Consider the following 24241-nt stretch of genomic DNA (forward strand, 5'->3'; position numbering starts at 1 on the left):
ACAATACAACAGTCTTTTTTGTTTTAAACAGTCATTTATTTAATTTCTATTTGCCAACTACTGGGCTGGGACCTAAGAATACAAAGAATCAGATTCTAGTTCACTAGCACCGACTGTCTGGGAAAGGAAGGCAAACAAACGGACAATTTCAATACTGTATGGTTGTTTCCCAGCTACATGTAGGTGCAGTGCAAAGAAAGGGAAACCAACATTCACTGCTTACTTCCAAGTGTCAGACATTAGCAATGTTTATTTCCTGATTTTGAAGGCAAGTTTCAATGTCTCTGACTTTTACCCAGTAATCTTTGAAGGGTTTGCACAAATAAATATACCGCTTGGTTTGGAAGATGAGGAGCTTTGGAAGCCTCTCCTCTACCCAAATGCTTCCTGCAGTTTAGGAGAAAAAGAACATGGACTCAAAGATAATGCAGTATTTTGTGCATGTGTGTGTGCTTGTGTGTGTGTGTTCACATATGTGTATTTTTGAGACATGGTCTCCCTATGTAGGCCTGGCTTGTCTGGAACTCTTTATATAGACCAGGATGGCCTCAAACTGAGAGGCTTGCCTGGCCTCTGTCTCCTGGGTGCTGGGATTAAAGGTGTGCATCACCACACTAGCCGATAAAGATATACTTGAGAGGCAGTCAAGAAAACTTTTTGGAGATAGTAAGGAGGTGAAAAAGATGAGAGTTAAGAGTTATAGGTTTCTGGCTTGTTTGAAAGAGGCATTATATCATAGATTAAGAGATGAAATAGTTTAGGTCTGTGCTGGAGGGAGATGAAGTAAAGAGGTATCTCACATTTGAGGTATCACTCACTGTGGGTATAGATGTCAGTGATCTGTCAAGGGATGATAATAAAATGATAAGAGCAAGAAACTAAGAATGGAACAATGAACATCAGCATCCCTGGAGTCAGCAGAAAAGGGGGCTGATTGGTGTGGTCAGAGGAGGGTCACTGAGGAAAACGGATAAATGGGAGACTGATGGAGAGAGCAGGTTCACAGAAGCCAGATAGATGTTTGTAATGTCTGACAGTTGAAATTAAAACCTGAATGTTGCTTTGGTGTAGCTGAGAAGGGGAAAACAAAATGTAAATTTTAAAACAATTTACAAAAAAAAAATCACTCAAGCAAAAATTTAAAGCAAAATTTGTAATGACCTATTTATTTTGTTGAGGAATTTTGCCAATGAGAACATTTAAAACATTTTAAGTTTTCAATTTTTAACTTTCCTTAGAATAGTTATATAGTTAAATAGATTGCAGCCAATGTGTTCTTTTTCCTTTTTTTATGGTTTTTTGACAACCTGTTCTTAAATAAGGAAACCCATAAAACAAACATTGAAAAGTGTATAACTGGATAAAACATTGGGGAGACCATTGTACTTCAGTGCCAAAGAGAAGAAAGACAAAACGATTAGCCAAAGTCTCACTTCAGTGAACGGAAAAGCAAACCCGTCTAAGGGTTTTAGAGTGTACGGTCAGTGCAGAGGTGGTAAGCGTTGGATGGACCTGCTAGTGTCAGTAAATGGAAGACTGAACCTTCTTGCCCTGCTTTCACATCTCAAGCTGGAAAGAGGAAGGAGAGATGGGGTTGGGGTGAGACAAAATATGCTGGTTATAGCATCTTGTTGAGGATCTTGAAGTAGAAGTTTGGAGACCTGAGTTTGATGGCACATAGTAAGATTGAGAGTTGAATCCTGTTCACAGCATCTGAGGGTTAGGGAGAAGCTATCTGCAGCAGGCAACAGGAGTTCAGCAGGGCTTCTATCGAGGAATAACAAAGAAACTGAGCCTTCCCTTTTCGTACAGGAAACAGTTCTGCTTTCTTGTCATGGCACGAAAGGGTCAAGGGTTGAGCAGGGTCTTCAGTAGGGCTGGGAAGTTGGGTGTTCCCCAACCTGTCACAGGATCCCAGCCAGGACCAGAGCAGAAACCCTGACCCTCCACTTCTTCATTCAGACAGGACTCATGGCAGCCATGGGTTACCTGGGAGGAGATGATGGCATCAGATCATGGCCTGCTGGTACCAGCTCCTAGACTGCACCTTATTTATATTCATATCACAGAGGCAATCATATATAGTGAAAATGCCGAAGTTCACTATAGCCCTTCTCATATCCTATGACAACATCCACACTCTTTCCTCCAATACTCACATCAAAGAGTCCTGTCCCATGCTGCTGATAGAGCCTGGGATTGAGAAAGCCAAGAGGAGCTCGGCCATTGAGGATTCTGTGCTCATTTATCAAGGATAAAATTCCCCCAAACACTGGAGTAGAGGCCTGCAAGATGAAGATGCAAGAATAGGTTAGGATTTTAGAAGGATTGGACTTCTAAGGGATGATGCTTGCAAAGATCAGAAGTCTCCAAGGAGTCAGGGGTTCTGGGTTCAAGATTTTGTAGGTGGGGGAAGCAAGGGTAGTTCCTGAGTAGAGCATTTACAGCAAAGCTGATTCTTACCGAGGTTCCAGATACCCATGGAATGGGAACCATGTTGCTGACCACCCAGTAGCCATCAGATAGTGCGGCAACATCTGGGTAGGCACGGCCACTAGCATTGAAGTAACTGGATGGTGGTAGATGAGAGCTGGATTTCAAGAACTGGGCCACTGCTTCCTCCTGAAGGACATTTCTGAGTATGAGTATTGGCCAGTAGCCTGCTCAGCAAGCTGCAGGACTGAGGACAGTCTCCCCACCCCTCACCTTCAACCTCCAGATAGCCACATGAATATCCACAAACCTGGTAGGAAGGCCGTGGGAAAACATTGCTGAAGCCTCCACCACTGATATAATCAACTACTTCATCTGTGATGAGGAAAGGATTCTTGAAGGAGGTTCCTCCTACTGTAGTGACATAGGGGCTGAGGAGAAGACAGTATTCAGATAGTGAGTGTACTGGCTGGTTAGTTTTGTGTTGTCAACTTGATACAAGTTAGAGTCATCAGAGACAAAGGAGGCTCAGTTAAGGAAATGCCTCCATGAGATCCAGCTGCAGGACATTTTCTCAATTAGTGATCAATGAGGGAGGGCCCAGCTCATTGTGGAGGGTGGCATCCCTGGGCTGGTGGGCCTGGGTTCTATAAGATGGCAGGCTGAGAAAGCCATGGGAAGCAAGCCAGTAAGCAGCACCATTCCCTGGCCTCTTCATCAGCTTCTGCTTCCAGGTTCCAGCCTTGCTTGAGTTTCTGTCCTGATTTCCTTCAATGATGGATTGTGATCTGGAAGTGTAAGCCCAATAAACCCTTTCCTCCGCAACTGTTTTTTTTTTTTTTTTTTTTTTTTGTTTGTTTGTTTGTTTTGTTTTGTTTTTGTCACGGTGTTTCATCACAGCAATACAATAAAAACCCTGACTAAGACAATGGGTGACCTCTAAGATGTGTGGAGGTGGGTGGGAATGGTCTGGGTCTTACTGGAAAAGGGAGTAAGACTATAGAAGCCTGTATACAGTGATTATTGATAGATTGGGATCTCTCAAGACATGGCTGGAGTTAATTGTGTATACTTTTCTACATGAAAAACAAGCAACAAACCCTAGCAACTAAGGAAAAGAAACGCCATAATCTGCTCTCGCAGCCTGGGATACACAGGAAGAAAAGGGAGCACAGCAAACACAACAGGTAATGCTGAAGGCTGAGCCACAGCAGCTCCTGGTGGCCTCTGCCACAAGTGAAAGAGTCAGATACTTACCTGGAAGCAGGGAAGCTAGGGCGGAACTTGTGTCTTCCGGAGACAGACCAACACCCAGCTCCAGTGTCACCTGGGAAAGACATAGTAAGTATTCAGATTAGTTGGGAAGAACTTGGGGTGTAGGCTTCATGCCATCTCAAAGTACTCAGGTCAAATCAGCAGACCCTGTTAAGGCTCTGAGTTCCTATTATGAATCAGAAACCAGGCTGAAGGGTCGGTTGGGATAAAGCCTGCCACTTGGGTAGGTGGGAAGTCTTAAATTTATGGTAGAAGGTTACCTGAGGCAAAAAGGAGGGTGAGACCCCGAGCAGCAGCCTTCATGAACTCAGTGTTGACTCTCTGGATGTAGATGCTGCTGAGGGAGTCTTCATCATCTCCGTAACTCACAGTATGTACATGTGGCAAAGATGACTCATTGCTAAGAAGCAGGAGCCATTGTAAGAAGGGCTCCTGTGCCTCATGGCGGCCTGAATTGTTTTAAAAGAAGGGATATGAGTGGCCATTGGATGGTTGCTAGAATCTCCCTTCAGCCCATGGCATCCCCTTGATGAAATGAAGCAGAGATCAACAGTCTATTCCAACCCATTTTCCCATCCTCCAACTAATTCTCTTAGCAATACCAGGGCTACTGTAGACCCAAGTGGAGATATTGGCACCAGCACTCATCAGGTATTCCACATCTAGACTGGCCTCGATCCCAGCTCTGCCTCGCCCTTGCTTTCCAACAACTTTTGCTACCGAGGCCTGGTGTGTAAAACTGCCACCGAATAGGCGCATGAACTCAGTCAGGTCCGAGTTATGGAAGTACTGTTCCAGGAACTGTGGAAACATCCAAATCAGGAATTGCGGATCAGAGATTGAGGCCCAGGGTAGTGAGGCACTAAAGATATCTTGAGGAGGTTGTGATGACTCCAGGGCTTTACATGGCTCACCTGGGCACAGGCCTGGCTATTGTTGGTGGTGCCTGAGCCCACATCTTTGGCTGTCAGGTTGTATCGCTGACGGAGCACAGACGGAGTCACTCCAAAGTGCAGGCTAACAGTTCCTACCTGTTGTGGTTCTGGACGTTGTCTTGGAGATGAAGGGGGGAAACGGTGCAGCCCCGCCACTGTGGAAAGGGGTCAGGCTTAAGGAGGTCTTACAGATACTACCACCCACTTCACTACTGGAAAGATTCTATGCCTCTTTTGGCATCTAAAATTCTTCAGCCTGTAGACCTCCCTCCCCCAACTTCCACCAACTCCATTGGGTTTACCAAAATCCACATGAGGGGCCAAGGCCTGGGGAAGCTGGTAGGGATGTGGGGACCTTATAACATGGGTCTTTGTAGGTCCCCCTACATAGCGATGAAACTCAGCTCCTGGGAGCAGCAGCTCAGCCTGTCTGGAAGTAAGAAAACAGAAACCATGGGAAGGAGTTGAAGAGTTGGCCTGAGCCCCACTTAGCAGCCTGCCATCATTTCCGTATGCATTACCCATACCCACAGGCTCTCAGCACGCTTTAAACTCCCCCAATTGGGGTATTTTGTCTCCTTGTAGGGACAATGGATTCTACGGGGAAATCATTACTTCTCACCGGACACTCAGCCAGCAAGTCAGAAAGTCCTGGGTGGTCACTGAATCACAGTTCCGGGCTCCAGCTGCTGAGAGCCACTTTTGGACAGTGAGGAGGGTCAGGGGTGATGGTTGAATCAGCTCAGCTACATCCTCCAGGGTTAGGTACTTTCCTGCAGGGATTCAGAAGAGGCTCTTGTCTTCATTTGAGGCTTTCCTGGGTTGTCTGTTTGGACCTCAATCAGAAGACATCAAAACTTCCCAAGGAGGACTGTGAAGGGGCTAGGCATAGTGGGAGTCAAAGGGAAGAAAAGGCTGAAGAGACATGAAATGTCATGGCCAGGAAAAATGCACAGCATGTGTTACTATGGTCACAAAAATTCAAGGAGGTTAGTAAACTTTCAATGTCCCATTTTAAGCTTATCTTCAAAAAGATTTTCCCAAACTTTTGGAGCCAGTTATACAGAACCTTCTAATTTAGCTCAGCTCTTCATCCTTGTTGATTTTAAACAACATAACGGTGAGTCATTCTTTCCTGCATGTGAGGAGCTTCTTGGGTGATCTAAGGATGCCCCTCCTCCTCTCGCCTCCATTCTTCACACACACACACACACACACACACACACACACACACACACACCCTTGCCTCACCATACAGGACTTTAAGCAGGGGAAGGATTCACTTCAGCCTGAGCATCAGAGAGAATACTCTAGAATAGAGAAGGGACTGTTCTGGGGAGTGGGGTGAAGGAGAGGAAGCTTCAAACCAGTCAGGGTACTGGGCAGTAATCCAGAAAGAGAATAAACAACTGAGTTGGTAGCAAGAGGAATGGCCAGAGTGGATTAATCCAAAGACAATTTAGGACTTGAACTAGCAACAGAGGAGGGTGTGGCAGTGGCTATGAGAGTGGGGTAAGGACCATGACTTGATCACGCATACACACTAAGTGCTAGTCCTCCATTTGAGAGCTGGTAGGGTAAGTGAACATTTCAATCTAGATCTGATTATAAATCATGTGTTCTTAAACACAGCTAGCTACTCCACACCCACCATTTTCCGGGCACTTGAACCTAGGGTTTTTCATATGCTCCGTAAGCACCCACCCTATCAATGAGCTAGCTAGACCTCTAAAAAATTTGTTTTTTTAATGTCGACAATCTTGCTACACTGCCCAGGCATGCCTTGGATTCAAAATCGTCCTGTTTTAGTCCAAGTATCTAGGATTATTACCTCATGCTACTAGGCTTAGATTTGTTCTTAGTTTTAAGACTGAAGAACTCAGGTGAAAATTTTGGGGTGTGTGTGTGTGTATAAATGTGGCAGTTATTGTCATTTGTCTGTCATACCAGAAACATGGCCCTACGTGATCTGCACCAGCCAGTGCCTGCCTGGTCCTGCCTCCCACTTCCTGCCCCAGCTGATAGGCACCATATTGAGGAGAGCTAGGATCCGACACAGCCTGCACCAGCTCCGAGAGTCTTTCCAGGTTCTGCTGTTTCAGCGCAAAAGTGAGACTCAGCTCTTCCTCGGGATCCACGCGGCCCAGGGACACCCAGCCTGGAGGCAGCCTACAGGGTCAGGGACATGATTTGGTTAGGCCATAACGAGAAATCCAGATCATGGAAAGTTTGGGATTAAGAACTGAGACTTTGGGTCGAATCCTAAATGCAGATAAGGATCATAGGAGATAAATGACCAGAGATTAAGCCGAGGGAGTGTCGAATAAGGCTACAGAGTGGGTACTAGGAGCAGTTGAGGTTGAGGAAAGCTAGTACCAAGCGGCTGCAGAGACAGGCACCTGTAGTACTAAATCAACTCACATCCACCGCTGGTCCGGCTCAGGGTTGTAAGTGCATTTGCCGGCGATGACGAGAGCAAGGAGCCCTAGGAGGCTGCAGGGACAGCAGGTGGGTTTCATCAGGAGCCGAACCCTCACTGTATTCCCTCTACAACATGTAATCCCTCTAATGTAATCCCCCTTAGCTACCCTCCCCACCTCAGTTTCTCACCCGGCTTGGAGTCCCATTTTGGCTTTCAGGCTGATCTGTGGTCATGTGATAAGTCACATGAGCATGGTCTGGCACCTCCCCCATCTCTCTGCCTAGTAACTAGTGACGTTGCTGACTCCTCCCTCCCAAATGAGCTGTTCTGAATGCTGGGGCTGCTATTAGAATTCTATGCTGTGTTGAGCATCTAAGCCCAGGGCTCCTCTTCACCTGCTGCCCAAGTCTGTCTGTCTCTCCAGGAATCACAAAGGAGTGGGCTCTGAAGCCCCATAGGTATGGGCTGATCCTGGCCGTACAATATTAGAAAAACGAGCTCTCAGAGCCTAGGTTTCTTCACTTAAAATTCAGTGACTGTTACATAAAAGAAATGTGCCTCATACTTGGGAGTAAAAATGGACATTGCAATAAAGCAAGCATATTGAGCCAAGACTGACCTGGCAAAGACTCAACTAATGTGAGCTCTTATGAATGTGAACATTTCATGTTTCCAAGGTGTGTGTGTGGGGGGGGGGGGTAGGGTTGGAGATTTCTTCACTTACCTACTCTTAATAATCACCATATCTTATTCCAGACCCTCAGGCTTAGGATCCTAGACTGCTTCCTACTCCGTCAGTCTCTGCAGGAAACCACTGCAGTTCGAGTCCTGACCATGTTAGAGGGGAAAGCAGCAGAGATCCCAAGGCTTCTGAGCTCTCAGTGCCAACCCTACTCCTACATGTCCTGTTGTCTGCCCTCCCTCTGGGCCTCCTTGGCTACTGTGCCAGGTATCCACAGTGCTATGCCAGTGACTTCTGGTTACCCTGACAGAACAGAACCGGAGGCTGGATACAAACTGCAGTTTATTAAGGCTCCAGAGTGAGAATTGGCACTTGTTCTGGGCAGGGGCAGGGATGTCAGAAGAACCCAAAAGAGCTGGGCCCAGATTGGAGGGACCTCCCCATCCCCCTACCCCCCAATAAATAAAGTCTCAGCTCCATCGCAGGGCGCTGGTGCAGGGCGCTGGTGCAGGGCAGGAAGTCTTGGCTGAAGAGAACCCAAGGCTGTTGCCTCATTCTTATTTCTCTCCACACTGGATCTGGCCACAGGTCATGACCAACAGGCCCTCTGTGGTCCTAGTGCTGAAGGAACTGCGGAGAAATGTGGGACCTGTTCCAGCTATAAGAGTTTAAGGTGGAGAGCAGGGGACTGGTGGTGGCCTCCCCATGGTCAGTCATGGTCCGAGGCTGCCCAGGGCAGGCTGAGAATGGGGCCTGCTTTGGGGACACTGGACGTGTCCCAGGTCGGGGCCCAGTTAGGGCCACAGCTAGATGCGCAGCTCTGTGTCATCCGGAGGCTCCAGGCCAGACTCTGTGCTGAGTGCTGAAGCTGAGGGGCCCTGGGCTACCCCGAACGGTGAGACAACGGGAGAGCGAGCAGCCAAAGGAGACAGTGAGGGTGAGAAGCTGGGGGACATGGCAGCTGAGGAGAGGGAGCCTTCATGGCTGATAGGGGAACGGTGAGAGGCTGGTGGGAAGATGGCCCGGGCTACAGCTGTGCTTGCAGGCTTTGGGGGAACAGACTTGGCTCCTGGGTGTGCCACAGCAGTGATGAGGGGTGGTGGGTCAATACGGGGAGCTGGAGGACACGGACGAGCTTCATCCTTGAGCCGAGCAATTTCTGTGAAGACACTGGCCAGAGGCTGGAACTGAGGGCACCAGCTCAACAGATAGTCCCAGTTATAGCTGCCACGGAGCTCTTCCTCACCAGCCACGATGGCCGTCAGTGCTCCAGCTACACACGGCTTCCCGTCTGCTGGGAAGCCATAGTCCCCAGCGGGTGCAGGGCTCAGGCCACAGCCCCCCAGGAAGGCTGTAGCAGTGGCTGGAGGCCCCTCCTCTCGGTACAGAGTGGCTCCTGCGCCTGGCAGCAGCAACCCTGCCTTTCTGCCCTTGTACCAGGTGTCAGGGGCAGGAGGCTCACAAGACGTGTCACTCAATCCATCCGCATCCTGCTGGATGCCAGAGTCAGGGCCTCGAGCAGCCAGGGAGGAGGCTACACTGGCCACTCGGGGAAACTCATTGATCATGCGGATCTCGTCATCCTCTGCAGCCTCTGCTGAGCCTCTGCCACTTGAATGTGAAGGGTCCAGGGAGCCGCCACGAGGGTAGGGACCTCCAGCTCCTGGCCCACCGTAGCTGGGGAGAGTCTGATGATACAGATGTTCAGAGGGTGGTGGACTGGGGGGTTCCCGACCCAGTTTCTGTAAAGAGCTACTGGCTATGGGTGCTGTCTGTGACATCGGGCCAGGGGCTGCCTCAGCCTTGCGGCTTCGCGCCCGAACAAGGCCCAGGACCAGAGCTGCCAGGGCAAGCACCACCACAACTCCCAAGGAGGCTGCCACAGCCCCAACCAATAGCAAGTTGAGGTCAGGTGCCAGGCCTAGAGCAGTGTGGGTAATATCCACAGTCACAGGTACTGTGGCACTCCGGGATCCAGGCAGAGGCCCTCTTGCTACTACCTCTAGCCTTAACTCCCGAGGTGCTTCACGTCGGGTTCGGCCCCCACCCCCAGAGGTGGTTGTTCCACTTCCTGGTGCGCGACTGTCCACTCGCAAGTACAAAGCACCTGTTGTCTGGTTGATACCAAAATAGGGGGAAGAGGTAGCCAGCGAGTAGAGCACCAGACCATCAGCACCTCCATCCTCATCTGTGGCCTGCACGTGACCCAAGCTGTGGCCTCGCTGGGCACCTTCTGGCACTTGGAAATGGAAAGACGGAGCCAAGAATACAGGGTCATATTCATCTTCTCCAGTAATCAGTACTGACACAGTGACAGAGGCTGAGAGATTCCCAGCATCGGCAGCACCCACTAGTAGACGGAAGCTTCCTGTGTGCTCATAGTCAAAAGGCACCCGTGCCCGCAATTCCCCTGTTGAGCTGTTCAGTGAAAATGCCTCACGACCCTCAGGCCCTGGCACTGCCTCCAACAGGCTATATCGGAGTCTACCAAAAGTCCCAGCATCCCCATCAATCGCGTGTAGTGTGGTCACAAGAGTGCCTGGAGGCTGATTCTCAGCAAGGCTAGTGCTGAGCAGGCTCAATGGGAAGGCTGGACCATGGTCATTCACATCCTGGACCTCAACTGTCACTGGTACCAAAGCAAAGTGTGTTCCAGCAGGGTCAGCTGCCTGCACCACAAGCTGGTGTTGAGCCTGGATTTCACAGTCCAGAGGGCGGGACAGCCTCAAGGCACCCGAGTTCTCATCCAGCTCAAAGAGGCCCAGAGGGTCACCTGAACTAAGAGTGAAATGCACAAGGCCATGAGGTCCAGGGTCAGCATCAGAGGCCTCCACATGCAATAGCTCAGCTCCAACAGGCATGTCCTCGGGTACTGTCACACGGTAGGATGCTCGGTTAAAGACGGGTGGGTTGTCATTGACATCCAGCACAGTGACAGTCACTGGCACGGCTGAACTGCGGGGTGGCTGTCCCCGATCAGCTGCAGCCACAGTTAAATTGTACTGTGTCAGGCTTTCAAAGTCTAGAGGTTCAAGCAACACTAGGCAGCCCAATGCTTGGGGACCTGGCCCAACACCGTCCCCGACCTCAGCCAGACGGGGTTCCAGCTGGAAAACTCGGCCCCGATTGCCACTGATGATGCTGTAGTCCACAGTAGCATGGATGCGGCTTCCATCAGCATCTGTGGCCTCCAGGGTGAGCAGGGTGGAACCAGGGGGCAAATCTTCAGACACAGCAACACGGTAGTGTGGCAATGTGAAGCTTGGGGCATGGTCATTCTGGTCCTTCAGCTGCACATGCACCGTGGCCTGTGCTGTCCGACCCGGAGCCCCATGGTCTCGGGCTTCCAGTACCACATCCACCACTCCTGGCCCCTCATGACCCAAGGCCATTGCTCCTACTGTTGTGAAAAGAGTTCCTGAGATGAGAGGGGGAGGGGAAGAAACAAGCATTCAGTAAATGTCACTGTGTCAACAAGAGCTATTCTCCAGGGTCTAGGCAATGGCTTTGGGAGTCAGACTTGTAAGAACGGCCCATGTGCTGGGACAGCATGTAGTGTCCTCAGGTATTCAAAGTTCAGGAAACAGCTTTTAGATAAACAGTCAGGAGGGACTATTTATTAAAGATAGAATGGAGTGGATGCCCTTGCTGAGTCAGAGATCCAGAAATAATATGATGAAGTAACCAATTTTAGAACTAGGCACCAAATATAAACCAATAGAGTCAACAATAAAGGGATTAGATTATGGGGAAGACATACCATTGTTAGGGTCGACACGGAAGCCCTCAGCAGGGGAAGCCAGATGGTAAGATATGTGACCATTGGCACCCGAGTCTCTGTCCGTGGCAGAGACGGAGAGAATGGCGCTGCCCGGAGGGGTGTGCTCCAACATCATTACCTGAGGAGTAACAGAAAGTGTTTACAGCCAAGCTTCCCAGATGCCCCACCATTCCCTTAGCCTAGGAGCTGGAGGTTGGCCCCATGAACTGTGCCTGGTGTTCAGCTTAGAACCATACTCCTTAGCTTAAGAACTGTCCACCCTCTCCCTTCTCACCACTGGATACAGAACTTGGATGTAGTTCCCAGGACCTGGAAAGCCAGCCTAAAATGGGATGCTCCCCACCCATTCCAACATCAACCCTAACATCCAGCCCAGTCCGTCCACTTCTGCCTCTTTCCCATTGCTCTAACAGGAAGAACCCCAGATCCAGGTATGGGGACATCCAGACAGAGCTGGTACCTGGTAGAGGCTTTGTGAGAAGGTAGGTACATTGTCATTGACATCTTCCACAAGCACTGTGAGGTTGGCATGGCCCTCATGAGGCCCATCATGTGCCAGCAGCTGTAGGTGGTAGTGGTCACACTGCTCAAAGTCCAGGGGGCCCGTGAGGGAGACACGTCCTCCATACCGGCCAATACTGAAGGGATCCTGAGGCCCCGATGGGCTCAGCACATACCATAGCACTGGTCCAGAGTCCACATCATTCCCAGTCACCTGTGCGATCTCTGAGCCCAACAGTGCATCTGCAAAACCCAAGGGAAGGGTGATTGCAGAACTATCCTCACCCCAGGAGCCACTCCTACCTCTTGTTTCATGCAACCCTCACCTTCTGATACTCGGAGCTCCCAGGGCTGGGGGATGGTGGGACGATTGTCATTGGTATCGATGACCATCACTGTCAGGGTAGCTGAGCCCACCAGTGCTGGGCTTCCTCTGTCTGTGGCCATCAGTACCAGCCTAGACACAGAGCATAGTCAGGGAGCAGGGCCTAGAAATAGGAGGGAACCCTGGGAAGGGCAAGGAGGATTCAGGACAAAGCTTTGCATCGGGGGGATTCAAGGTATGACCTGAGGAGTGAGAGAAACCCAAGATAGGCTTGAATACATACAGACTTGGGGTCTTGGACTCATGGGTGCCAGGTCTCACCGTGTTTCTGCCCAGATTTCCCGGTCCAGGATGGCTGTGGTAGTGATAGTGCCTGTGGCTGGGTCTACATGGAACAAGCCCCGTGCTGGCTGGGATGCAGCCAGACTGTAGGAGATCTGTCCTCCAGAGCCTTGGTCCAGGTCATCGGCTTCCACCTGGTGAGTGTAGAAGATTGCTGACCCTGGCTTGGCCACAAGTAAGCCTGACCAGCCCAGTCCCTTATTTTCCCATCACACCCCGCACCTGCAGCAGGGGCCCCTCCAAGGGTCGAGACTCTGGCAGGAAAGCCACATAGTGAGGCCGCAGGAAACGGGGAGCGTTGTCATTGGCATCTTGAAGGGTCAGGGTCAGCACTGAGAAAGCAAAGGCTCCTCCACTCTCTGCCTGTAGCACCAGCCGCAGCCGTGGGCTTGTTTCAAAGTCAAGACCCTCTGCTGAGCGAACTGTGATGGCTCCTGTGGGGGATGGGCCACATCAGCAATAGCTCCTTTCCTTGTTCTGGAGCCTCATTCTCTAAGGGCAACTCCTCCCTACTCCCTCGCAGGCCTTTCCCCTTCCTCTGTTCCTGTTCCTTACCTGTGCTAGGTTGGATGGAGAATATCCCTCTCTCATTCCCACTGAGAATGCTATAAGTAATTGGTCCATTTGAACCTCCTGAATGGACAGCCTTTGGGGAGATAACTGGAGTCCCTGTAGGGAAGACAAGAGAGGAAATGTGGTATTGACTGGACTATGGTCACTACATTGCCAATGATTATAAACCCTAGGCCTTCCAGGAGTTTAAATTTGGCACATATAACCAGGGACCCACCTGGTGGTGCATTTTCACGGAGCACAGCCTCATTACTAGCTCTGGGAAAGCGGGGTCCACGCTCAGGCTCTCCCTGTATTCCAACAATGACCACGCCAGTGGCAGAGCGAGCTGGGCGTCCAAGGTCAGTAGCTACAATGAAGAGGACACGATCCCGGGGTCCAAGAGCCACAGGGGATCTAGCCACACGGATTTCTCCAGTGTAAGAGTCCACAGTGGTGCCAGGTGGTGGTGTGCCCGCCAGCCGGTATAGAATGGAGGCATTGGCACCAGCATCTCGATCTTCAGCTCGAAGTGTGGCCAGAGCCAGGGTTGGTTTGTTGAGGCTCGGACCTGGGCGGGGTAGGCGTAGGCGGAGAGGACTCGTGGGGAAAGCGGGTGCATGATCATTGACATCTCGCACTGTGATGGTGATTGGTACTGTGGTGCTCAGAGGCCCAGCAGCTGCACCATCCACTGCGGTCACAGAAAAGGCATAGCTGGCACAGTGTTCTCTGTCCAAGGCTGTAGCTGTGCTCAGTTCCCCAGAGGTAGGCTCCAGCAGGAAGGCCCCCGCTGTACCTGCACCCAGGTAGTACATCACACGGCCATTGTCCCCATCATCCGGGTCATGAGCCTGTAGCTGCAGCAGTAGGGTCCCTACCGGTGCATCCTCAGGCACCTCCACAGAATAAGAAGGCACAGGAAAGACTGGTGCATGGTCATTGGCATCCAGCACTGTCACTGTCACAAGCAAGGTGGCACTGAGGGCTGGCTGGCCTCCATCTCTGGCCTCTATCTGCAGCTGGAATGCTGGCTCTACCTCCCGGTCTAGTGGCCTCATGGTGCCAAACTCCCCAGAAGTGAGATCTAGTGCAAAGGCTCCTGAAGGGTCCCCATCTGCAGAGAATATGAACACACAGACACGTACATGTTAGCCTATGGGTGGGATGCTTGGTAGATAACAGCAGGGATCAGGCAGTAAAAGGAAGCAGAAGAAAGGAAAAGAAACCCAAAGATAAAGAGAAAACAGAAACATCAAGGGCAAAGAGGACATTATAAACACGTAGGATGTCTTGGGCCTCTGAGTCCCCCAGATCCTTTTAATATACATAATATAAGATCAAAGTGTTTTCTTAAAACACTATGTAGTCTTTTCGTTCTCATTTCACAAATGTAAAATGGGGTTTGCGGCTGCTGTATTACTTAGTTGACCGAACTTGTATTTGTGTACTGTGTTTTCTAGATAGAAAAAAAAAATAAGTGTATTATCAGAAATTCAGTTCATGCTGGCTACCTTCAGTAACACTTAAGATCACTGAAACCTCAATACTGTTCAACAATATGTTTGAAATCTTAATGTTTTCCTATTCCGAAATAGCAAGTGATTGTCTTAATTGTTCCTTCATGATATTTAATTTTTTTGGTAAGTTTTAACATAAAACACAGCAAATCCAGAACAGGTTACATAAGAACTCTTTAGGAGTCTCAAAACTTAAGAGTGTAGATGGGTTAGTGATATAATCCCAGCTACTCTGGAACCTGAAATTGGACATTCATGAGTTCAAGACCAGCCTGAACAACACAGTTGAGACACCATCACATACACACAAAATTTTAGAGACTAACTAACTAAATAAATAAATAAACTGAGGATAATTGACTGTGTGGTATATAAGGAATATAAGATATAAGAATAAAATATAATAAGGATATAAGAATAATAGGAAACGCCGGGCATGGTGGCCCACCCCTTTAATCCCAGCACTCGGGAGGCAGAGGCAGGCAGATTTCTGAGTTCGAGGCCAGCCTGGTCTACAGAGTGAGTTCCAGGACAGCCAGGGCTATACAGAGAAACCTTGTCTCGAAAAAAACAAAAAACAAAAAACAAAAACCAAAACAAGAATAAAAGGAATATAAGAGTAAAACATAAGAAAATGAATAGGATAAGGAAAATAGGTGTAGAGAAAGATAAAGATATGGACGTGCCAGAAGAGGCACCTCAAATACACCGATATGCAGAAAAGACACAGAAGAAGAAGAAGAAGAAGAGGGAGAAGGAGAAGGAGAGGGAGAGGGAGAGGGAGAGGGAGAGGGAGAGGGAGGAGAAAGGAGGAGGAGGAGGAGGAGATAGAAATGTTGACAGAAACTGGCAAGGGCCAAGAAGCAGTAAGAACTGGGCAAGTAAGGGCTGCCAAGCAAGGCATTCTTGTGAAACTGAATGCCTCTCACCAAGGATGCGGTACTGTAGCTGTCCATTGAGTCCCCCATCTGGATCAGAGGCTCTTAGTGTGGTTAGGGTTTGGGGGTCCTGGCCTTCAGGCACTTCCAGGGAGAGGTGGGTGTTCCCAAAAGTTGGAGTATGGTCATTTTCATCTTCCACAGTCACTCGCACTGTGATGTGCGTTAACAGGGGTGGCAAGCCTCTATCCCGGGCATATACTGTGGAGAAACAAAACCAGCAAGGTGTACCCTACCCAGTGCCATGAAGAAACCCTTACTACAGCATTCACACATGTTCACCAGATGCACATATAAAACAGAAAATGTCTATCTCACAGCATACATTGGGGCACACACATAAGACATACACAACACATGCCAGAAAAGATTCTTTCCTCTCTATGTCTCAGGCTGACTACATGCAAGATATGCTTCAGTTGGAGGCGATGTGACAGGAAAGACAATAAATTAGGTATCAAAGCCTGTACTCAGCTCTCAGTCCTGCTACTTCCAAATCCTGTTAATTTGAGCAAGTCTCTTAACCTCTCTGCTAATATCAATATGCTGCTCTGATGAGTGGCTGCAGTATGAGCCGGAGGTATGGAAGGCTTGGTGGTGACAGTATGCACTGGAAAACTAGTGTTGGCAGGCTAGAACTTAGTTCTTCCTACTCTCTACCTTGATACTTCCTTATAACAGGAGCTGTGTTGTATACAAAGCCTCTAGCTTTTGGAAGTCCCATCAGTATACCTGTCAAATAGATCTCCTCCTGCTCCTCCCGGTCCAGAGCCCTCAGAGTCGTAAGAACTCCAGTGTTTGGGTCCAGAGAGAAGCTCTCGCCAGAGACACCCCCATAAGTCACTTGCCCATTGGCCCCTGAGGAGAGGCAGCATGGAGGACGATCAGAGGGTAAGTATACTTTTTATTCCCTCACTCCACCCCTGCCAAAATTCATTCCCACAGGTCTTACCAAGGTCAGGGTCAGTTGCCTTCAGAGTGAGCAGAGAAGTGCCAGCGGGACTGTTCTCACGAAGGATGACGTTGTACTCCTGCTGAGGGAAAGCCGGTGCCTCGTCGTTGACGTCAACAACACTGACAGTCAGGAGCTGAGTGGATGAACGTGGAGGGGAGCCATGGTCCAAGGCCACCACTGTCAGTACATGCTCATCTCGCTGTTCACGGTCCAAAGGCCGCACCACGGACAGCGCTCCTAGGCAGCAGTAAGATGGTTGGTAGCCTGCTTTAGCTTTCCTTGCATTTCAGCACCCTCCATGCCTCCCCATCCCCGACCCTACTCTCACCAGTGGTCGCGTGTAGCCGGAAGTGGCCGTCCCCTCCAGCCGCAAGGCGATAGGACACCCGGGCAGCCTCCCCTAGGTCTGGATCCCGAGCTACCACGTGCAGTGCTGCGGGCCCAGGGGGCTGATCCTCTGGGAGGCGCACCCGTGATGGGGAGGCGAAGACCGGGGCGTTGTCATTTTCATCCGTGACAAAGACGCGCGCCGAAACGCGCGCTGCCCTGCGGCGGCTGGCATTGGCTGGCCGGTCGGTGGCTTCCACGAGCAGTAACAGCGCAGGTGTGGTCTCTCGATCCAGACCACGAGGAGCGCTGAGCGCCCCAGTGCGCGCGTCCAAGCGCAGGGCGGGCACCGGGGGCTCCTGCCTCAGCAGGCGGTATCGCACCTCACTGTTGGGACCTGGGCCATCGGCATCTGATGCGCGGAAAGTGTATAGCGTGGCACCAGGGTCGGGGTTCTCTGGTAGCGCCAGTGCCAAGGGGTCGCGCGCAAAAGTTGGCGCGTGCTCGTTCTCGTCCTGAACACGCACCTGCACTCTCAACAGCCGCGCGCCTGCGCCTCCCGGCCCCTCGGCGCGCACAGTGAGCGCGCGCCAGGCTGGCCCAGCCTCGAAGTCCAAGGGACGCGCCAAGTACAGGCGACCGGAGGTTGAGTCCAGCGCGAAGGTGCCCTCAGGGTCCGCGCCACCAACCAGAGTATAGGTGAGTACGCCCACACTAGCTGGCTCCTGAGGGGCCACCGAACCCAACAGGGATCCAGGTCGAAGCCCCTCAGCTGCTGTCACTGTAAGTACTACAGGCACTGTTGCCGCCGAGTCAGCTTCTATGAGATCTGGTGACTCCACCATACGAGTTGAGGGAAGTACCTATTGCATACCAGAGCAGGGAAACGGAATCAGAAGGATCCCTGTAAAAGCGCCTCTGTGCTGGTTTAGGGAAGGGCGGTTAGGGTGGACTGACAAAGAGAGTCGAAGGATCTCAAGAATATGGATCTATAAGAGGAGACCCTGAGGGCCAGACCAGGGGACTCTAGGGATGGCAGTCATACCTGCACGAGCAGTTGGAGGCTGGCACTTCGAGGGGGGCTGCCCTGGTCGTGAGCACTTAGAGTTAGTACATAGTGAGGCCTCTCAGCTCTAACCAGGGATGCTGCTGTGTGCAGCTCCCCGGTGTGAGGATGCAGAGAAAAGAGCTCAGAGCCAGGACCTAGGGACAAGCAGAGAGAAAAAGATGAGGTTTTGGCAGCCAGAGCAAAGCAGGCCAATGAGAGCTCTGATCACTCCCAGGCTCCCTTCTTCCTGCCCCCATACCAGTTAGGGTGTATAGGATGGTCCCATTCTCCCCCTCATCTGGATCTTTGGCCTGTAGAGTTGTCACCAATGTTCCTGGAGGCACTCGATCTGGTACCTGTGGGAACACAACTTGCTTACAGTTGTCTTCTTCCAATGCTTAAAACAACCCAGAATTGGCTTTCATCCATCTATACATAGGTACAACTGTTTTTCCTTTTGTCTTATATCTGTTCCAGGAGGTGGTCTCTCTTACCTATACTCACAGCTTAATGGGGAGACCCCTCCCTATGTCCCTTATACTACTTCAGAACATGGTCCTGGGGCTTTACATACCTGTATAGGGAGGCCCCCACCAGCAGCCCCTGAAGCCTGCAGGAAGGTGGGACTGTTGTCATTGAGGTCGAGCACTGCGACATGCACAGTGCCTGTGGCACTGCGAGGTGGACTACCCCCATCCTGCACTTGCACCAGGAGCTGGAAGCTGCTCTGCTGCTCTCGGTCCAGGGTTTGGAGTGTAGTCACTTCTCCTGGAAGTGGAGATGGAGACTGTGATGGGATGATTAAGGATGCAGAGCCTAGGGACTAGCTATGGCTAGGAAGTGTGAACAAGTACCAAGGCTAAACTCCAGGCTGAATCCTGATCCTTACAGCCAACATCTGGGCTAAGGACCCTGCCTGGGTATTTGCCAGTCTGAAGATGAGGCTGTGAGGTCTAAGTGCTTACCAGTCTGGGGGTGGATGCGGAAGGCCTTGCTGTCTTCTGAAAGCTGTTGAAGGCTGTAGGTCAGACGCCCATTAGGACCTGAGTCTCTGTCAGTGGCAAAGACTCGGCCTACACTGGTCCCTGGGGGTTGATTCTCTGCTACAGCCAGAAAGGTGGGCTCTTCAGACAAGCGGGGACTGTGGTCATTTTGGTTGAGGATAATGACCCTCACTGTGGCTGTGCCTGTCTGTTGCCCCAGTTCAGCTTTGGAACCGGATACAGCCATCACCTTCAATGTGTATAACTCCTGGGACTCACGGTCTAGTGCTGTCCGTACCCACAGCCACCCACTCTGTGACTCCAGGCCAAAGGGGTTACTGGCTCCATCTGCTGCAAGATGGTAAGTGACAGGGCTCCCATCTGGTGCCTGGGCCTGCACTTGCAAGATCTGAGTTCCGGTGGTAGTGCCCGAAGGTAAGTCCACACGGTAGGTAGGGCTATCAAATCGTGGAGCCAGCCCATGGATTCCCAAATCCTGTATCACCACACGAAGTCGGAAGTGGCTGGTGCGTGGTGGGGAGCCTCCATCCCGGGCCTCCACCTCCAACTCATGGGCTGGTCCCCCAGGAGTCCCCAGAGGTCCCATGAGCCGGACATGGCCTGTGGTGGGATCCACAGTGAACAATCCATCACCCCCAGCAAGTAGATTAAAGGTGATTCTACTGTTAGCTCCTGAGTCAGGGTCTAGAGCGCGCAGTGTATAGACGGGAGTCCCTGGAGCAGTGTTTTGTGGCAACAGTACAGTGTCTTCAGGTGCAGGGAAGGCAGGAGAGTTATCATTCACATCATCCAGCAGCACACGGATCCGAGCCAGAGCAAACACTGGTGGGGTTCCACTGCCTGCTCGAACTTCTAGCTCTAGGACAGGTCCCAGGAGCTCCCGGTCTAGAGGGCGAAGTGTTTTTAATAGCCCTGAGGGTGAATCTAGGGAGAAGAGCCCTCGGGGGTCCCCACCTGATAGGGTGAGGGTCACAGGCCCTAAGCGACCTAGGGAGAAAGAGAAAAACATTAGGAAAGAGGTAGGGCTCACCTATTAATCCCAAGAAGGGCAGGTCCCACGTTTGTGTTTTGCAGAGTATTCAGAAAGGGGCCGGTGTTGGCAGGGAAACTGGTTGGCATTAGGGTGGTATTCAAGTGCCATGCTGTTTTGTAATAGAGTTCCCTGCGGTATGCTGTTCTAGGGTCACCCTGAGATGGTACTGGGATATCTGATACCTGGTGGGTTGTGTGCCTGGACTATGCCCACACTGGTGCCGGGTGCCACATCTTCTGGCACTGAAAAAACATACTGTAGTTGCTCAAATATAGGTGGTGTGGGGGTCCCAGGCACAATGCTGATGTTGACTCGGGCAATGGGTTCTGCTTGTAGACCACCTCCATCCTGAGCCCCGATCTCCAGCTGCACCACAGAATTAGCCCGTCTGCCTAAGGGCCAGGCTACTGTCAACAGCCCTGGAGAAGGAAGAGAAGCAAACATAGATGGAGAAAAGAAGAGGGGGGGAGGTCCTGGAAAGAGGAGGCAATATTTAGGTAATATTTAAGTAAGTGGGAAGAGGAGGCTGGTAGCAGGTACTGGTGATAGGGGGATCCTTACCTGAGTGTGCATCCAATGCAAAGAGTGGGGGACTGTTGCCAGCCAGGATATGGTAGGAAAGCCGCCCATGGGGTCCCTGGTCAGGGTCATGGGCATGCACCCTCAGCACAGCTGTGCCTGGTGTACTCTGAGCACTCAGACTGGCAGCATACTCCCGTGGATAAAACTGAGGTGGGTTGTCATTCTCATCTGCCACAAATACCTTCACGTACACCATGGACTTGAGGCCTCCCTGGTGGGACATGTAGCCGTCAGTCAATAGGCCTTGTCTAACTCTGGTAAAAACTCTACCCCAATCTCCTTGGCCAAGGTCTGTTTACTTACCCCATCGATAGCTGTCACCGTGAAGTCAAAGCTTGAAGGTCCCTGATCACGGTCCAGGGTCCGGGTGGTACACACATCACCACTGTGGGCGTCAATGCGGAATGGGGGGGGTCCAGAAGCTCCAAGCCCAGCACCCAAGGAATAGGAGAGGAGGCCAAATGGGCCACTGTCCGCATCTGTAGCTGTTACCTGGGGAGAGGCTGGGGTAAGTGATGCTCCCCACTTGCTGGTCAGAAAAGGGCTAAATGGAGATGCACAGAGGACTAAAACCTGAACCAAAACCCAACCTCAAGCCAGATCCCACCACTTAGGTTCCTGGGAGGCTCTGGTTACAATTTTTTTTTTGTTGTTGTTAAATAGCAAATAAGACCCTGCCAAGGCTGAACCTTGGAAACAGCTCTTTACTGTGGCTGTGGGCCCAGATATCCCAGGAGACAGACTTTCTTCTGCATGAATCCCTGTGGGCAGCAGCACAGCTGCAGTCATCAATGGGTAACCTTATTTGATGTGTGTTTGAAGGCACTTTAATATATGGTGTTGATTCATTAGCATTGCCTTCCCAGACACAATACAGAAAAGATGCAGCCATGGTTCACTTAGGTACTATAACTCGTGTCTGACCAAAGCTCACCTAATCATGCATTTTATTCTAAAAGGCATGTCACAACCTTCTACTGCACTAAGTAAAACTACACTGTTCTACTTGGGGATTGTTTCGGACAACAAAGATCACTAGTAAAAAGCACAAGCGTGCAACAAAAAGTGTCACTGAAACAGAACACAAGTTCACTTGATCACAGGATGAGAACTGAAGTAGAAAGCAAAATGTCACCTGCTTCGGCCTCAAGGTAGGAACCTACATATTAGGTGACTCGTCTCTACACATGTCTGGGGTTACAAACACATTTTTCACAGAGAGTAGTGAATCTGCATATAATGAGGACCAAGTTCAAAGTCAAGTGTCAAGGGCAGCAGTCCCTAATTCCAGAGGGTAACAGGAAATTGCTAGCCTCATCTTCTGTCTGTTCTATTTGGCAGAGAACTGGTTGATAAACAGTTACTAAGATTGATATTTTAAGTCTAATCTTGTGTGTAGGGATTTTTTTTTTAAATAATAGATTCTCCTTTGCTATTCCCTTTAAGGATTTATTTATTTATTTATTTTATGTATGTGAATGAGTGTTGCTTTCTTCAGATACACCAGAAGAGGGAATTGGATCCCATTACAGATAGTTGTGAGCCACCATGTGGTTGCTGGGAATTGAACTCAGGACCTCTGGAAGAGCAGTCAGTGCTCTTAACCTCTGAGCCATCTCTCCAGCCCTGGGAAGTGTTGTTTTAAGATGGGGATTTCACTATGCAGCTCAGGCTGGGCTTAAACTCAGGATCCTCCAACCTCCCCCAGCTAAGTGCTAGGATTGCAAACATGCTGCAAACATTCCTGCATATTTGTCTGATCTTTACAGAAAGCATTCATTACACTGTTGAATCCCATCACTACAGGGTCTGCTCCGTGATTTCTGGATGTGGCTCGTGCACTTTTAGCCTAGGTACACTGTACATGCTCTGGGCACATTTGTACATTGAATGAATAGGCATCGGATCACTCTGCTTTGTAACAAAACTTCCTTTCACTCTAAGTTTTACACATAGGGTACACACTAAGCCCTCCATAGTGGGCTAGCTGGTGGCTGACTGCTGCAGGCAGTGACAAAGTGCTCTTTGTGGGCAGAGTGACCTTGGGGTCATGATATGCTGCAGGAGGAAGCTGGAGAGTTCCCCTTCTCAGCCAGAAAATGTGCTCGGAAAGAAAGCTGGCCAGGGATTTCTGATTGTTGCCCAGGCCCTTGACAGAAATGATCTGTGCCATTGTTTATCCTCCTGAGAGACATTAAGACCCTGCCATGGCTGAACCCTGGAAACAGCTCCTGCTCCAGCTCTTTCCAGTGGCTGTGGGCCCGGATATCCCAGGAGACGGACTTCCCCCTTGCGTCTATCCACACAGGGAACAGCACAGCTGCAGCTACTGTCAGGAGCTGTCAAACACCTCGCCCCTGACTCTGTTGCAGGAAGAAAGCAATAAACAGCAGTGGGGTGGGGGGAGTTGTCAGGAAGTGACCCCCAAAAGGCTCAGGGGCCATTGACTGGAAGTGACCAAGGCAAAGTGAATTTCCTGAACCCCTGCTCAGAGGTTTCTCGGTAAATGCGGACTGTTTTCAGCAGGTTCTTATCGCCGTCTCCCATGCTCTCACGCTGTTAGAAACCTCATTGCTTCTCCTTGTATCTGCACTTGACCCCCTGACTCTAATCGGAAGCACTATTTCAAGGACAAAAGAGAGACCCTTTTTTATGATCCTTCCTACCAGACTTTAAACTTACTGTATGGTTCCATCCTGACACCCTTCCTTTGAGTGCCTTCTGTTTTGATCTCTTACTATAATAATCTGCTTCTCCTCCTACTGGCTCCGCGCTACCATGGGCTCTTCTCCACTTACTGTATTCTGTCTGCTCTTGTTCATCCTGTTTCCTGGACTCTTTCCTTGGCCTTTTTTTTTTTTTTTTTCATCTTGCAGGCCTCTTTCACTTTCCCAGCCTCAGGAACTATCTCTAATAATCTCTAAGCTTAGGGGACCATTCCCGTAGGCTGAAAACTTGTACATCCAGATGCCTGTTCAACATCTCCACCTGGATGTCCCACTGTGACCTTAAATCTAAACTGTCCAACATTAAACCCATGATCCTTTCAAACCTGCTGACTCTTCCATCCACTTACTCAAGCCAGAAGCTAGTTCTTTCTTTTCCCTTGCCTGGAATATCAATCAGCCTAGCATTCAATAAGTCTTCATTATCACTCATATATATATCTCCATCTGAGCCATTCCTCCTTTGGACTATTCTGACCCTCCAACACATACTTCTGGCATTTTAGGCTAGATTTTTTTTCTTTATCTCCCTACTCCCTACCCCCTTTATTAAGGCTGGATGCTACTGTGTGCATTACATCATGGTAAACAGCATCCCAGGCCTCTACCTACTGGATCTTGGGAGCATCTCATCACTTCTAATGATACAAAATGTCTAACTATTGCTAAATGTATCCTCTGGAATGTAAACTGCCCCCCCCCCAGCTGTAAACTACTAGCCTATACTGACAACCAGTTGAGAGATAAATTTGATCATATTCTTCCTGTACTAAAAAAACAAAAAAACTTCAGGGCTGGAGAAATGGCGCTGTGATAAAGAGCACTGGCTGTTCCAGAGGTCCCAGGTTCAATTCCCAGCA

At 50.2% G+C, this 24241-nt stretch overlaps 2 protein-coding genes across 2 annotated transcripts in view; both read right to left on the reverse strand.

The window, feature by feature from the left end:
• Positions 1-14: 14 nt before the first annotated feature.
• Tpp1 (tripeptidyl peptidase 1) lies at positions 15-7318 on the reverse strand. Its single transcript, XM_021167893.2, has 13 exons — positions 7254-7318; positions 7065-7136; positions 6673-6812; positions 5266-5416; positions 4946-5073; positions 4623-4798; positions 4311-4509; positions 3969-4157; positions 3691-3760; positions 2744-2864; positions 2464-2622; positions 2160-2285; positions 15-1989 (listed from the first exon to the last, which is right to left on the reverse strand). Exons 1-13 carry the CDS (start codon positions 7268-7270, stop codon positions 1849-1851), a joined length of 1689 nt encoding a protein of 562 aa, XP_021023552.1. The 5' UTR covers positions 7271-7318; the 3' UTR covers positions 15-1848.
• A 754-nt stretch (positions 7319-8072) lies between these two features.
• Positions 8073-24241, reverse strand: part of Dchs1 (dachsous cadherin-related 1) — a 34570-nt gene continuing 18401 nt past the window's right edge. Inside the window, exons 3-21 of the mRNA XM_021168723.2 lie at positions 20959-21147; positions 20635-20866; positions 20256-20492; positions 19002-20027; positions 18611-18804; positions 18296-18392; positions 18034-18191; positions 16990-17851; positions 16659-16898; positions 16439-16564; positions 15698-15907; positions 13487-14365; positions 13252-13365; positions 12919-13130; positions 12676-12830; positions 12356-12486; positions 11989-12272; positions 11508-11646; positions 8073-11165 (exon numbers count right to left, since the gene is read on the reverse strand). Coding sequence (XP_021024382.1) covers positions 8554-11165; positions 11508-11646; positions 11989-12272; positions 12356-12486; positions 12676-12830; positions 12919-13130; positions 13252-13365; positions 13487-14365; positions 15698-15907; positions 16439-16564; positions 16659-16898; positions 16990-17851; positions 18034-18191; positions 18296-18392; positions 18611-18804; positions 19002-20027; positions 20256-20492; positions 20635-20866; positions 20959-21147 — 8097 coding nt within the window. The 3' untranslated portion in view covers positions 8073-8553. The remainder of the gene's footprint in view (positions 11166-11507; positions 11647-11988; positions 12273-12355; positions 12487-12675; positions 12831-12918; positions 13131-13251; positions 13366-13486; positions 14366-15697; positions 15908-16438; positions 16565-16658; positions 16899-16989; positions 17852-18033; positions 18192-18295; positions 18393-18610; positions 18805-19001; positions 20028-20255; positions 20493-20634; positions 20867-20958; positions 21148-24241) is intronic.

This window comes from Mus caroli, chromosome 7 (assembly GCF_900094665.2).
Source record: "Mus caroli chromosome 7, CAROLI_EIJ_v1.1, whole genome shotgun sequence".
Lineage (NCBI taxonomy): Eukaryota > Metazoa > Chordata > Mammalia > Rodentia > Muridae > Mus > Mus caroli.

What these genes read in the sequence shown, in the direction of transcription:
- Tpp1 (XM_021167893.2), bottom strand. An exon ending in ATAGCCAGGCCTGTGCCCAG is followed by an intron (nt 4,510 to 4,622) that starts GTGAGCCATGTA and finishes ATGTTTCCACAG; the next exon opens with TTCCTGGAACAGTACTTCCA. An exon ending in CATGGGTATCTGGAACCTCG is followed by an intron (nt 2,286 to 2,463) that starts GTAAGAATCAGC and finishes TTCATCTTGCAG; the next exon opens with GCCTCTACTCCAGTGTTTGG.